Source organism: Microcaecilia unicolor, chromosome 2 (assembly GCF_901765095.1).
Source record: "Microcaecilia unicolor chromosome 2, aMicUni1.1, whole genome shotgun sequence".
In the NCBI taxonomy this organism is placed as follows: Eukaryota; Metazoa; Chordata; class Amphibia; order Gymnophiona; family Siphonopidae; genus Microcaecilia; species Microcaecilia unicolor.
This window is the reverse complement of record NC_044032.1, coordinates 452395547-452410250: the sequence shown is the minus strand read 5'-3', so window position 1 is coordinate 452410250 and position 14704 is coordinate 452395547. Positions and strand designations below refer to the sequence as shown.

Here is a 14704-nt window from a genome sequence, read left to right as displayed (position 1 = left end):
TGTCGGTGTTGCTGCACCAGGAACTACTAGTGTGGCTTGATAAAAAGAGACCCGCAGTAACCTATGGAACTTTGTAAGTCTAAGTGCTTTGAAAATGAGCCCTATTGTCAGTTGGTTGTTATAGGCTAATGTGTAATGTGGGATATAAGTTTCAATAAATGTAAATGTTTGAAAATCTCTTGGGTGGCCTGATCAGAGCCCTGACCTCGGTCCAATTGAAAATCTGTGACATGATATAAAGATTGCTGTCCACAGTGCTTTCCAAACTACTTGACAGAGCTTAAATAGTTTTTGTAAAGCAGAATGGGCTAATATAGACAAACCTTACGTGTTCCAAGTTGGTAGTAATCTATCCCAATAGACTCACATCTGTAATTGATGTCAGATGTGCTTCCATCAAGTACTGACCTAGGGAGGTGCAGACTTTGTATTTCAGTTTTATTTTTGGGGATATGACTTGTCCCCCAATAAATTGCTTTTTCCCCTGACTGGTTTCTATGGAACTTTGGAAGGCTAAGTGCTTTGAAAATATGCAAGCGTACTCTGTAACAATGCAGGTAACTTAATTGGCCTAACAAGCCAATCAACATTGTTAATAGCATTTAATATGCAATAATGAGCACTAATTGGCAGTAATTAGTGCTCATTATTGCATGTTAAATGCTATTAATTTACACACATAACTCCCTAAGTGTAATTTCTAATGCACTGTGCTTAAATTTTAATGTGCGCAGGCAAAAAAGGACGTGGTTATGGTCAGGAAATGGGCATTTCATGGGCATTCCAAAATTTATGTGCACTATTATAGAATATGTCCCTCTGTGCCTAAATCTACGTGCCGGGATTTATGCCACATCTTCATTGGCGTAAATGGAGGCACATAGTTTTAGGCACTGGAATATCAACTAAGTGTATTTTATATACAGCACCTAAATCTGGGCACCACTTATAGAATACGCTTAAGTGGAAATGCTTTCCACACAGATTTTCTAGGCGCCATATATAGAATTTCCCCCCCCTAAGGGCCTAATTTACTAAGCTTTTTTTCCCCATAAACATAGAATGGGAATACAGCCTTAGGAAGTCTGGATGTAAAGGAACTGCAGCAGACCTAGAAGGAGTTGCTTCCTCACTTCTTCAGCATTGAACTTTGTGGGGAAAATGGGTGGGGAAATGAGAGAGGCTGGCTCCTAGTTTGAAAGAAAATTCTCACAGCCTATATGTATGTAGATATAAATAATTCATATACTTATTTACAACTTATTTACAATGTCATACCAAAATTGTCTCTAAATGACAGCCTAAAATGCAGCTCTCCTTAAAGCTTTTTCTAGTGCTTCTTTTTTTTGCAGCTGTAAAATGTTGCCATAAGAAATATTACCATACTTTTCCCTCCAGAGGTTGAAAAGAACTCCAGCAACACACACAGTTGAATTTAACCGGGGGTATAAGAGCCTTCCTCTTCAGAAACAACCTTATTGTGAGAACTGAATGGTTGATTGTCCAGTTTGAGTTAAGCACACAAATCGCTGGGATTGAAATTTGTCAGAGCAGAGGAGCTAAATATAGCTATGTAGGTTGTACAACATCTGCTAAAGTACATATCCCCAGGTGTGTATTGGATCAGGGAGAAAAGAATAGGTACAGAATTTAATTTTCAAATATACTTGTAATTGTTTCTCCCTTTGCACCCCCTCCCCCTTCCTGGAATAAAAATAACAAGTGAAGTACACAATATTTGGAGTATGTTTGTATTTATGATATTTAGTAAATATACCACCATTTGCAGTAAAAATTACTTCAACATGGTTTACAGAATTGAAGGTGAGTATGTAAACAATATGAATGAAATCGGACAGAAATATAACATACCACTTGAAGGAGAAAATGTAGAGTATCAGTTACCTTTGCACATGATCTACACACAGGGAAACAAAAACAGAAGGAGAAAAAATGCAGAGCAGGCATGGGTGATGATTACCTATGTTTCTTTAGCCATTTTTCAGGTGGAACCTACCCGGGTATGGAACTTTGCTCCCTTAAAGGATTTCAGTGCATAAGTTAATCAGCGGAGCTTTCTTTGAGCTGGTTTTAAGAGGCATTTTTGATTCCTGTAATTTCAGGGGATGGAGTCTTGGTACCAGCTTCCGGTTGAAGAAGATGTCAGTTGCTTTGTCCCAGGAGCTGATCAGACAGAGTTGCCTACTGTGGAGGAAGGCGTGCTGACCCTGGCTGCAGGAGACCTGACCCATTCACCTCTTTTGGGTAATGATATCATCCAGAAAACAGTCTTTGGGATACATTTTGATTTAAATGATCCTCAATGTTTTGTGTCAACTTTTTTTGTGACCAGCCTTTTATGCAGCATAGTCTTCAAAAAAAAAAAAAAAAAAAACTCTTGATGTTAATTGGCAAACATTTGGCTGCACTTTCCCTTTCCAGAAAAATGCAGAGTAAGTTAGAATTTTTTGTAGCAGAGTGAGCACTCTGTCTCTATTTTTGCCCTTTAATGGAAAAATGACTCTTAGCGATACTACCGCGAGATTACCTCTAGGGATTGCTGGCATCGTTTTGGATCTCAGCACCAGCAGGATAGGGGTGAGTGGGGATCGCTCCTGCCTGCCCCCTTGACTTCCATGGAAATGTAAAGATATGGGTGAGGATGGGATCATGGGAGGTGTGCAAGGGTTTTGCTAGACTTGGGTGTCCTTCTTACTGGGGCCAGAAATACGGTATATTTAAGTATTTTAAATAAAATAAATACCAGCTAAAGAGCTGCACTGGCCATACATGTAGCTGTAAGCTGGCATCCAGGTTTTTTGTACCACTTGGCTTCTATAGGCACTGCAAAGGACAGCTGCAGCAGCTTCTGCAATAACTTGATATACGTCAGTCTTGGTAATACACGTGATGTGATAAGCAATGGTCTTGGTTCCTTCCTGAAGCAGCATTTTCCTGAGCGAAACAAGGCGCTCTTGTTGAAGGAAGTTAGGATATTCTTGGACTGAATGTGAGATATTTCCGTGTCTGGCTGGAGGACGTTCCTCGTAGGTGAGACTTCTGCAACTATTTGTGCGTGGTAATATATGAAGACGAATCGGTTCAGCATGGACCTAGCTGATTGAACCAAAGCGTTAAGAGCTGTGCAATGGATTCTGGACATAGACTTCCAACAGCTAAGTGCCAATATATATATTTTTTGAAGTTATTGCAGAAACTGCCGCAGCTGTCCTTTGCAGTGCCTGTGGCAATAATTATCTCTTATTTTTTCTTCAGTTAATTTATTATTCTGGGCAGGGTGTTTTTCCTTGACTTCTAAACACCATGTAATGGATTTTCCATAGTTCCTTATTTGTGGGATTGGTTATTTTTTGAACCACCTGTTTTTTTCCCACGGGGTTTTTTCTCGTGTGGTTTTTCTAGGTGTTTCTGGTTTTCCAATCCTGTATGATTAAGAACCTATGATAATACTCTGTTCCCGTTGTAGAGTAGTGGACTTGTTAGTGCCTTTTGACACTTTCCCTACTGGGAAATTTGAGGTTCTGTGTGTTAACATTTGTGTGCCATCTTCAAGTTGAAAGCAGTGGAAACTTTTGGGAAATCCAGCACATGGTATATCAGATTCAAACGATATTTTGAATAGGATTTGACATCAGGAGTTTGAATTCCCTTTTTTTTTTGTAATAATAAGTAGTATACTATGCCATACTTTGTATTGTTATTTGAATATTTTTACTGATGTAATTATCTATTGCTCATATTTATTTATTTATTTGTAGCATTTATACCCCGCTCTTTCCCGCTCGATAGCAGGTTCAGTGCAGCTTACAATGTATGGGTACAAAATATCCCAGAGATAACACAATGTATGGGTACAAAGTATCCCAGAGATAGCACAATGTATGGGTACAAGGTATCACATAGATAACACAATTGTATAGAGAAGGATAAGAGGAAGAGATGGGGGGAAGAATGAGTTATGGTTAATGTTAGTGGTGTGGGTTAGGTTCGTGAATTAAGTTGGGTCGTTTGGGTACATAAGTAATGCCACACTGGGAAAAGACCAAGGGTCCATCGAGCCCAGCATCCTATCCACGACAGCTTGTTTGAAGAGGTATGTTTTCAGCAGCTGTTCTTAGTATACACCGCCTTGAGTGAATTCCTTCAAAAAGGTGGTAAATAAATCCAAATAAATAAATAGGGTACACTTGAAGGAGGTGGGGGGGGGGTAGTTAATTTCCCAAAACTATTTTGTAAATCAAGATGAAGATCCTAAAGAAGCAGCAACAACTAAAAAAGGAACTTTACTGTGAAGAAGAAAAATACTTAGATTACCGAAAAAAGATTATGAGGGCAATTCTGTAACTTGGTGCCCCCTCTTAGGTGCCCTGAAGCCATGTGGTAGGCACTTAGGTTCCGTTGTAGAATATCGGTGTAACCTGCTAGTATCGTCTGCACTTACACCAGCCACAGACCTGGTGTGTGGGTGCCTAAATGTGTCAGGGACATGCAAAACTTACAGTAGAAGTGGCAAGCCGGCCTCTGTCCCACCCATACTTCTCACCTGTGTGTGTGCTCCCCTTGCAAATCATCCCAAGCCAATTTTTTGAAAGTTCCATCACATAGGCCATTATGACTTAATGAATCGTGGTAAACAGCTTTTGGTTTGTTGCACTGTTGTTCTGGAACTCCCTTCCTTTGGAGCTCCCTTTCAGAAATATAAAATAGCAGTTAAAACATGATTGTTTAGGCAAGATTTTAATATGATTTATTTTTCCTGGGCAGATGTCAGTTATATGTTAGGAACTATCTTTACCCTCATGTGTACCAGTTCTTTCACAGGTGTCTTTGGATAGTTACTGTTGTGCTAAACATTTCTTTCCTTTTGTATGTACTATTTTATTTTATTATTTGCAGTAATTTTATTATGATCGTACACAGTTTTGATGTCTTTTTGAAAGGTGGTATGTTAAATGAATCAAATAAATAAATACATGCTCTGTAAGTTAAGTTTTTTTTTATTTTTGTTACATTTGTACCCAGCGCTTTCCCACTCATGGCAGGCTCAATGCGGCTTACATGGGGCAATGGAGGGTTAAGTGACTTGCCCAGAGTCACAAGGAGCTGCCTGTGCCTGAAGTGGGAATCGAACTCAGTTCCTCAGTTCCCCAGGACCAAAGTCCACCACCCTACTCCTCCACTAGCAACATTCCATGTAGAAGCTTGCCCTTGCAGCCGCGCAGGCTTCTGTTTCTGTGAGTCTGACGTCCTGCACGTATGTGCAGGACGTCAGACTCGCAGAAACAGAAGCCTGCGCGGCTGCAAGGGCAAGCTTCTACATGGAATGTTGCTAGTGGAATAGCAACATTAATTTTCCATGTAGAATCTCCAATAGTAGCAACATTCCATGTAGAATCTCCAATAGGGAAAGGGAACTGGGACTTGATGTGCTGCCTTTCTGTGGGGTTTACATAGTATATACAGGTACTTATTTGTACCTGGGGCAATGGAGGGTTAAGTGACTTGCCCAGAGTCACAAGGAGCTGCCTGTGGTGGGAATCGAACTCAGTTCCTCAGTTCCCCAGGACCAAAGTCCACCACCCTAACCACTAGGCCAATTTGCAGAATAGTGCTTAGGTGCCCTGCTAGCACTTTCATGAGTATGTGCACACGTATGCATGTAAGTGCTAGTATTCTAAACATTTATGTGTGTAACTTGCATGTAATTGTGGGCACCTAGTTTATAGAACTGCTCTTCACATGCCCAAGATTGCTAGTACCAGAAAAAAAAGATGTATATATAGTTCAACTAGCATGTTTCTTTTGGATTTATAAATAAATAAATTCAGTTCTAACTTTTTCTATGTTTACACCTCCTGCTTTGGCCATGGTGTCACTAGAGGGGCTAGGCGGCAGATTATCAGTTCTCTGTCTTAGCTAAGAACCAAGAATTGACAGCCCTGGGTGCAGATCTCAGACCTTAATGCTAAATAGTAGTAGTAGTAGTAGTCTTGATTTGAACCTAAAGGTTTAGAAGTGAGATGTTAATATAAATCGCAATGGTGAGGCCAGTTAGCAGTGATTGAGGAGAAGGGACTTTTCAGGCCTTCATTTGGATGCAGCTATGTATGTCTTAATGGAAAGAGGAAAGAAGCAAGGGGGCAGACCGAGCAAGGTGTCTTGGCCAGTATAGGCGATTGGACTTGGCTAAGGAGGACTGTTACAGGCATTCAGGGTTGAAGTAGTGATAAATATGTCTTTCCTAGTAGTTCAAATGGCATTATTTCCTCGTTTCCGACAGAGACTTGTGTAATGATAAGAATGTTGGTCATAATTTTTTTAGCTTTTGGAAAGTGTGTGATCTAGGAAATTATATTTCGGTTGTCTGTCTTTGTCTAAGCACATTTTAATTATTTAAAAAAAAACAAAACCCTTCTCTTTCATTAGTTGGTGCTTTACTGTGCAGTTAGATTCATGCCATGGGCATTTCTGATTCTTTTTTCGTTTGTGCTGGTAAATGGCTTATCAGAAACAAAAAGCCTCTTCCATCTTTTCCTCATTACTTTTTTTTCCTGGTTTCCCCTCTTTTCTTCTCCTCAGCTTCCCTGTCTACCTCTTCTCTTCTGCTCTCATTCTTTTCCCTTGTCCATTTCTGTGCTCTTCCTTCCTTCTGTCGTTGCTTGCATCTCTTTTCGATATTAGTACTTATTGGACCTGATTTACTAGACGCTGGAACACAGCCTTCACTGACACCGTAATTAAAATTGAATGACCTCACCTAGTACCTGAAGAAAGAAATAATCCACACAGCCCCCAATACCTGGTTCCAGCTTGACTTTTTAATTCCCTTCCTTTTGTGATTGTCAGTGATGGTGTAAAATTTTCAACCCTTAATTTTTGCAGATCTTTTTTTAAGTATCCTTTACAATGATGCAGTACTATATTAGGATTTGTTTCTCTGTGCTCTGAAGCTTGTGGTGTTCCCAGGAAAAGCTGCTTTGTCAGTAGGTTTCATTTGCTAATGATGCTACACTGGTACTCATTCATTTAATGAATGTTGCCTGCTTGGGTGTGATCGATAATAGGAGACTTGTATTTCCAAGGCAACCACTGTCTTGAGAGTACGTTTTCTCAAAAGCAGCAGCCTCTGATAACACCTTATGATTAACTGATCTATGTCATGTATGGACAGATGTTAGCGCTGAGTGGTTTTGAGGGTAAAAAATATACAAAAACAAAAGCCAAAATGCAGGTCAGATATATTGGGGTTTTATTATACTGATAACAGCCAACAAATATACGTATGAATGGTTTTATTTATGTTTTCATGCATGTACATTAACCAGACTTGTTCAGCCTGAAATTAACAGGGAGGGAGAAGAAAATTCACTTGATGTGTTCTGATAACATATGATAGTGAGCCAAATTCCTAGGTAGACACCAATGTGCTTGGCACGTAATATTGCTGATAAGGTGATTCTGGTTTTCCTGTATCCAAGAAAATGCTAGGTGATGTACTGCTTTCTTTGCTAGATTTTGTTTTCTGCCCTGTTCCTATTTTATCTCTGTCTTTGATGGAATAGCAACTAACATCAATTTTGATTCTCGTGACACTAGCAGATTTCTTCTTGTGCGATTCCTTGCTCTGCCTGAACAGTCCCACTGAGAAAATGTTGGATAACTTTGTCAAAGGCTACTGCAAGAGTATTCCTGGAGTGGAGAGGATCATCTTAATGCCCAAGAGTTATTCCTGTGCATAAAGCTGCAATCTTCTCAGGGTTCAGCAGCCTCTTTTCTTTCTTCCTTTTTCTTTTCCATGTTCAGAACATTCTCAGACTTTTCTGGAAGGTTGTAGTGATCAGTAGAACATTCTTGGTGATGCCTTCCTTCAGGGAGGAGGAGTGTGGTAGCCGTGTTAGTCCACTCTTAAGGTTATCAATAGAAATCAAATAAAATAAAACATGGAAAAGAAAATAAGATGATACCTTTTTTATTGGACATAACTTAATACATTTCTTGATTAGCTTTCGAAGGTTGCCCTTCTTCGTCAGATCGGAAATAAGCAAATGTGCTAGCTGACAGTATATATAAGTGAAAACATTCAAGCATTACTATGACAGTCTGACAGGGTGGGAGGATGGGGGTGGGTCAATCATTCTGACTTTTTTACACTGAATGATATATACCACATATATCTCATCTTCCAATGTGGTATATATCATTCAGTGTAAAAAATGTAACGAAGGATGCTATATTGGAGAAACAGGCCAGATGCTTAAGACAAGATTCAATTTACATAGACATCACATGAACAATACAGCCAGTAGGACAGCACTTCACAGAACCAGGACACTGTACCAGTGATTTCACAGTGAGAATACTGAAAGGTAACTTTAAAACCATACAAGAACGTAAGACCTTTGAAGTCAGAATGATTGAATATTTTAACACCCAACAGAAAGGACTTAACAAGGACCTGGTGTTTCTAGCCCATTATAAACCATAAAGCTGTATGTCTCTGTTGATCACCCCACCCCTCACCTATCCACACCCATCCTGTTAGAATATCAATGATATGCTTTGATGTCCCCATGCATACCTCCGACCCACCCCCATCCTCCCACCCTGTCAGACTGTCATAGTAATGCTTGAATGTTTTCACTTATATATACTGTCAGCTAGCACATTTGCTTATTTCCGATCTGACGAAGAAGGGCAACCTTCGAAAGCTAATCAAGAAATGTATTAAGTTATGTCCAATAAAAAAGGTATCATCTTATTTTCTTTTCCATGTTTTATTTTATTTGATTTCTATTGATAACCTTCAGGGAGAAGAAATTTTCAGAAGGATGCCTTCCAATTCCTCTCTTCCTCCTACAAGGAATTTCCTTTGCATCCTTGCCAGACCAGTCGAATGGGTAGTTGTGCTCATCTATTAGTGGATAGAGACAGAAATAGAAAGTAGTTCTGTGTGATCTGCCACTGTTAGAGCCCTGTGCAGCTGTACACTGCTCAGTATATAATCCCAGCCCTCTGCCACATTCATTCATTTCTGCAGAGCAATTATTCAGCTTCCTTTCCACTCACCTCACTCCTGCTAACCATAGGCTCCCCATTCAACACCAATCATAATCTCCATCCATGTACTCCACTCTGTGTCATTCCTAGCCCTCTCATCTCTACTCACTCAGTCAGACTCTGTCACTCAAAACACCTTATCTACTCACTTACCCTCTCTATCGTTCAGTCAACCCACACTGCCATTCATAACCGTGCATGCACTTACTGAGACCCCAACATCACTCATAACTGCCATATTTACTCACTCAGTCCCGCTGCCCACTCATAATTTCCTGTCCACTCACCAGTTAGCTCCCACTACCATTCATAAACTCCCTATCCACTTACTCAGTTCCCATGCCTCTCTTATTCCCACCACTCACTCGGTTGCACACATGGTCTAACCAAGCACTGCAAGAGCAGAATATCCCTTTATGTAATTCTTACAGCATGCACTCTTCAATGTGTTTTAAAGTAGTTGAGGATGCACATTTTTATGTGCAGGGAGCTATTGGCCCTATGTTTGAAACTCCTCAGCAGGGGGTAGGGAGGGTGAAGTCGGGTAAAATCCCTGATAGCTGTTGAAGGCCTCTCCCAGCCATGGTGTGGGGCTCAATGTGGAAACTAGTGAAGCTCTCCAGAAATCTTATCCCCTCGTGCCAAGTCCCATCCTGTGTGCTCCCCACTTGTTCCTGTCACATTGCAGCCATTTTGTTTGGTTTTGCATGCACACTTTGATTGATATGTTGGTTTTATTACTTGACAGACTTTTGGAGGTTCGAAAACCTGTACCTGCCTAGTTTAATTTAACAATTGGAAGTGTTAAACCCAACACAAAAGAATGCTGTCTGGATAGGGAAGGAGTTTGCTTATTACTGGACAGCACCCATGACACCCATAGAGCTGGCACCTGTGGTTCATTTTCAGTCATTTTCAGGCATTTTCTATTAACCAAGCCCTCTTCTAATTTATGGTTATCCATGAATATTGTACTTGTAGACATCTTTAGATTTGATATTTCCCATGTCTTTGAATCCACTGAGACTGCCAATTAAGAATTTCATTTTCTCTTACCTGTAACTGGGGTCCTCTAACAACAATAATTCAAATGAATTCATCTTTTCTACTCAACTTTTCTTTGAATATTTACACAAAGTTCTGTATTTAGGCTGTAGAAAAAAAATGTAATGTTTGAGAAGGCTGTTGGAAGTATGGTTGGTTGCTTCTTTATCAACCAATTCAAGTGTCAAGGTTCCAACGTGGGAAGCAACTTCAGCACCACATGAGACAGACTGCTATGATCCTTCTATGTGAATCCACCCAGCTGCCGTTATTAGAGAACATGAATTACTAGTAAGCAGGTTCATATTCCTGTGCAACTACTTTTCTGTAAGCAACTGTTACTATTTACAAATAAAATATTTTACCTTTTAAGACTGTATGCAAGCAGCACTTGTTAAACTGGAAACAGAATGCATTCTATGAAAAAGACTCACCCAAGTCATTGATGGCTAAATCAATTGATCCTAACAACCTGATGGAGAAAAAATGGTCCTATAACCAACCCAGCTGCTGATTAAGCTAAAGTAGAAGTCCATCCATTTATCTCCAGTAATGCTACCTGGATTTCGTATCCTTTCCAAATGTTCCATATGTTTAATAGAAATGTGGCTGTGAGATCATTTCTACAGCACACCTTTGTCATTGGGTTTAATCTTAAGATACAAATTCTAACACAGAAGATACCCTTTTCAGTCATCAATTACAACATAAATTGATAAGGCATGCAATATCCAGTTGATCAGTCCATTCTAGACACAAGAATTAGTGTTCTGAAAATGTACTTTGTGTGCTGTCTCAGGTGACCTTCTTTGTGTGAGTGCATGAGTGAGAGAACGAATGAATGAATGAATCTGCCTCTTGTCTGTGCTCTGTTTACACCCTTATTCTGGAACATGTTTCTATACAGTGGCAGGAGTTTTAGAACATCACTCAGATGGATTTTACTGGTTACTCTTTTCAGCTTACCTTTTATTTGTTTTGTGATTGCCAGATTTCTGTTGCAGACTACCAGGTATTCATTATGGATCAGAGTTGTTATTTCGGTCTCTGGCATTTGCCCTATTTTGATGGGTTTGGAGTTCAGCTGCCTATAACTGTGCATTCTTTTTCCTGTTCTGCCTTCAGAGACCAGACCTAGTTGAACAAGTGGCATTAGAGAAAGTTCACAAGGTTACAGGTGCCTTCACCTTTATTTGTTGAACAACATCTGTTTTATACTGCATTTTCTACTAGAGCTCAGAGTGCTGTGCAACAGCAAAAAAGCTACATAGCACAATGGTATCATAATTTAAAACACAGTACAACGCATATTAATAAAACATCATCAAAAAAAGCATAGAACATCTGACCATAAATGCATTTGCTTAATCCTCATGATGGTGTTCTCCTGTTAGATGTCGCTTCTGCTTGCTTTTGGATCCTTGTTTACAGACTGTAAATGAGTGGTTATCTGTGAAGAAGCAGTTTATTTTAAGCCTGTAAAATATATTGGATATTTTCCTGCATTAATTATGTCTTGCAGTGTATTTCTCCTATTTGGCCAGCAGGTGGTGTTTCTTTGCTGTAAAGCTGTTACAGAGGAAAGAATGTTCTGTCTTTAGTTTTAGCACACAAACAGGAAGCAAGAAGCCATATATGTTTGAAATTTTCTTGTTCTGGGCTCTGATTGGCCCAGGAGCTCATTTTCATTAGGAGAGTACTGGCTTTTGCTCCAGTCTTAGCCAGGAAGAAAAGAGAGCAAGATCTCTTTGCTGAGGCTCAGTAAATAAACAGTTGTATGTCCTGATCTTCCCAGGTACTTTTTAGAAAGTAAATTAGTTACTGTTATAATTGATCCCTATTTCAGTTACCTGTTATTGTTTGTTTGCAGATTGCACATTTTTTGTACACTGTTCAATTTTTAAAGACAGTAAACAATTTAGTTTATTGCCTCTTTGAACTGATAAAGCATCCTGGTGGTTTGTGTGTTGGGTCTGTGAGTGCTTTCTGGGAGCTGTGGGACCACTGGGAGCGTGACCTCCAGTAACCTAGAAATCACTGGGGATAATTTGAAAGCGGGAGACTTGCCCAGAGGCGGTTGTGACCCAATCGGTGGGAGGAGGATGCTAGTGTAGAGCATGAGTTGGTGCAGGCAGACGAGCTGTGCTGGAGGTAGACCCTCTTAAGTGACTCTGGGGTAACCCCAGGCGGGTGGCTAGGCATTTCTTGACACTATCTAATAGCCCTGTTAATCTCAGTCTGAGAGCAAAGATTCAAATTGTGCTTTCCTATTCCTTTTTTTTTTCTACTTCATTCTTCAAGTGTGCACTACGGTTACACTTGCTTTTTACAGCATTGGGGTGCTCTGAAGATTTTATTCTTTTCTCACTCTGACCTTTACAGTAGCTAAAGCAATGAGATTCCATCAGCAGGCCACAGCATGGTTGCCTTGGTCATTGTGATGGTTTTTAACTTTCAGTGTGGTAGGGGAAATAATTATAATAATGTCATGATGCTGGAAAAGTGCGGCATGAACGTCAGTTGCTTTTGAGAACATGAGGTGCCTGCCTCCTCACCCACCAAACTCTGGGTACATCTGGTTCTTCTTACTGTCATGCTTCCCTAATTCATCTTCATGAACAGTATAATTACAGCGAGCCCAGTAGTAATAATCATTTTGTAGTGTAAGGGAAGACAATCGGCTTTCCATCTGTTCTCTCAGTCAGTGTAAAATGCAAAAACTTTGTGTAAATGAAATTGTCAAGGATGCTTACCTTGATCAGAAACACTTGAGAGGGTAAATTAATTTAATTTTATTTCAACGTTTATATTCCTCATATTCCAAATCATGTGGTTTACTCAAAGTGGATTAAATAATCACAGAGAATCAGTAATTAAAATTTATAAAACAAACTAACGCTGGGGTTTACTAAGCCGCTAGCGTGGTTGGCTGTGCGCTAGTGCCAACACAGCCTGTTCCGTTTCAATGGGCTGTGTTGGCAATGACGCACAGAAGCCGCTAGCGTTGGTTAGTAAACAGACCCATCAATCAGTAGTATTTCAAATAAGTACAATATGTTCATAGAAGCAGAGAAAGATTAAAAAGAAAATACACAATGAAATTCAGAAATAATATGTAAATTAGTTTTTAAAAATCCAAGTAAATGTATAGGGCATCTCTAAATAAACAAAATATTTTGAGAGTCTGTTAAAAAAAAGAAAGAAAGAGAGGTTTTCAGAGAGAGAAAAAGTAACACCACGGAAGCAGTTGCTGCTGTGTCTGCAATTCTTGAGACCGCACTAATAATTTTCAGAAAACTGTGTTTGTGAGGAGCTAATTAAACTGAAAGAATTAAATTTTAATTTTCAAATTTATATGCCACATATTTCAGTTTTTCAACAATACAGAGTGGATTACAACATTCCCCTCACCCCAGTTAAAACACCAAAAATCCACAACCCCAACCTATCTCTAATAACTTCTCAGACCTAAGGCATCCAACCTTTCTACCCTGAGTCTACTTAACCCCCATATCTCAGCTGAAAACTATTAACTACATCATAGTCAACTTATCCAAGCTGAGCAATCCTCTTTGTCCTTTACACCATTCCTAGACAATAAAATCCCTAAAATATTTTTTATAAATCCAAGTTTTAAATTGTTTCCTAATAGTGAGCAAAAGTTCACAGATCAGTACACCTCTGTCACCGTGCAAAATCAAGCTAATTAGACTAGAATAAGAGGATAATGTCACCAAGCTCCACATTTACTTGCTATGAAGCATTTTATAACATAATCCATGTTTCCATATAATCCTTTGATTCCCTGGACTGGATCCAAAATCTAGTCTTAAACTGCCTATGAAATATATACTGTACAGAAATGCAACAATTATTTCACAAACTCTTAAGGCTGTCATGGGCATTTGCCTGCCCCCCCTCCCCACCCATTTCATAGCCACTGACTGCTGCATGCTACTGCTGCTCTTTCCCTCTACTGGATTATTCTGTTGGATTACTTTTGTCCCCCCCCCCCTCCCCTTGGAGAAATTCCTTGCTACACTACTGAAGACAATGGAAGAAAACATTTGGTGTGAGGGTCCAAAGTTTGAGGTCTGCATAGTTAATTTCTAGGGATTTTCTTTTAGCAGATGTTGAAGAGAGTATCTTTCAAGATCTCTGATGTTGTCTAAACTTACACTTAGCATTACTTTTCTTTCTGTGAGGACAAGCAGGCATAATATTCTCACATGTGGGTGACATTCACTTTAAATCTTTGAGGCAGTGCCCCCACAGCACCATCTCACCTGATGCTGAAGCACGGGACCAGTAGTTTATCATTTTCAGTGGAACAGAGAAGTTGTTGTTTTTTTTAAATCTCTCCTCAGCATGTCAAACTTTTGCCTTTTTGGTGCCTTCCCTTTTTCAGGACATTTTTTCTTCATATTCTTCTTTTTTCCTCAGCTACAAAGCCCATGAAACTATCCAGTGAAAACTCATGATGGGTACCAGAACTATAACAAACTACCTCGGTTTATTTGAGAACAAGGGCAAATGTACGGAGGGTAAAGGAAATGCTAAATAGTAGTAGGAGGATGTAATC

The 14704-nt window shown here is 39.6% G+C and overlaps 1 protein-coding gene across 1 annotated transcript in view; it reads left to right on the top strand.

Moving 5' to 3' along the window:
• Nucleotides 1–14704, top strand: part of ALMS1 (ALMS1 centrosome and basal body associated protein) — a 178127-nt gene that overhangs the window by 22388 nt on the left and 141035 nt on the right. Inside the window, exon 3 of the mRNA XM_030190952.1 lies at nucleotides 2124–2265. Within this exon, the coding sequence (XP_030046812.1) occupies nucleotides 2124–2265 (142 nt within the window). The remainder of the gene's footprint in view (nucleotides 1–2123; nucleotides 2266–14704) is intronic.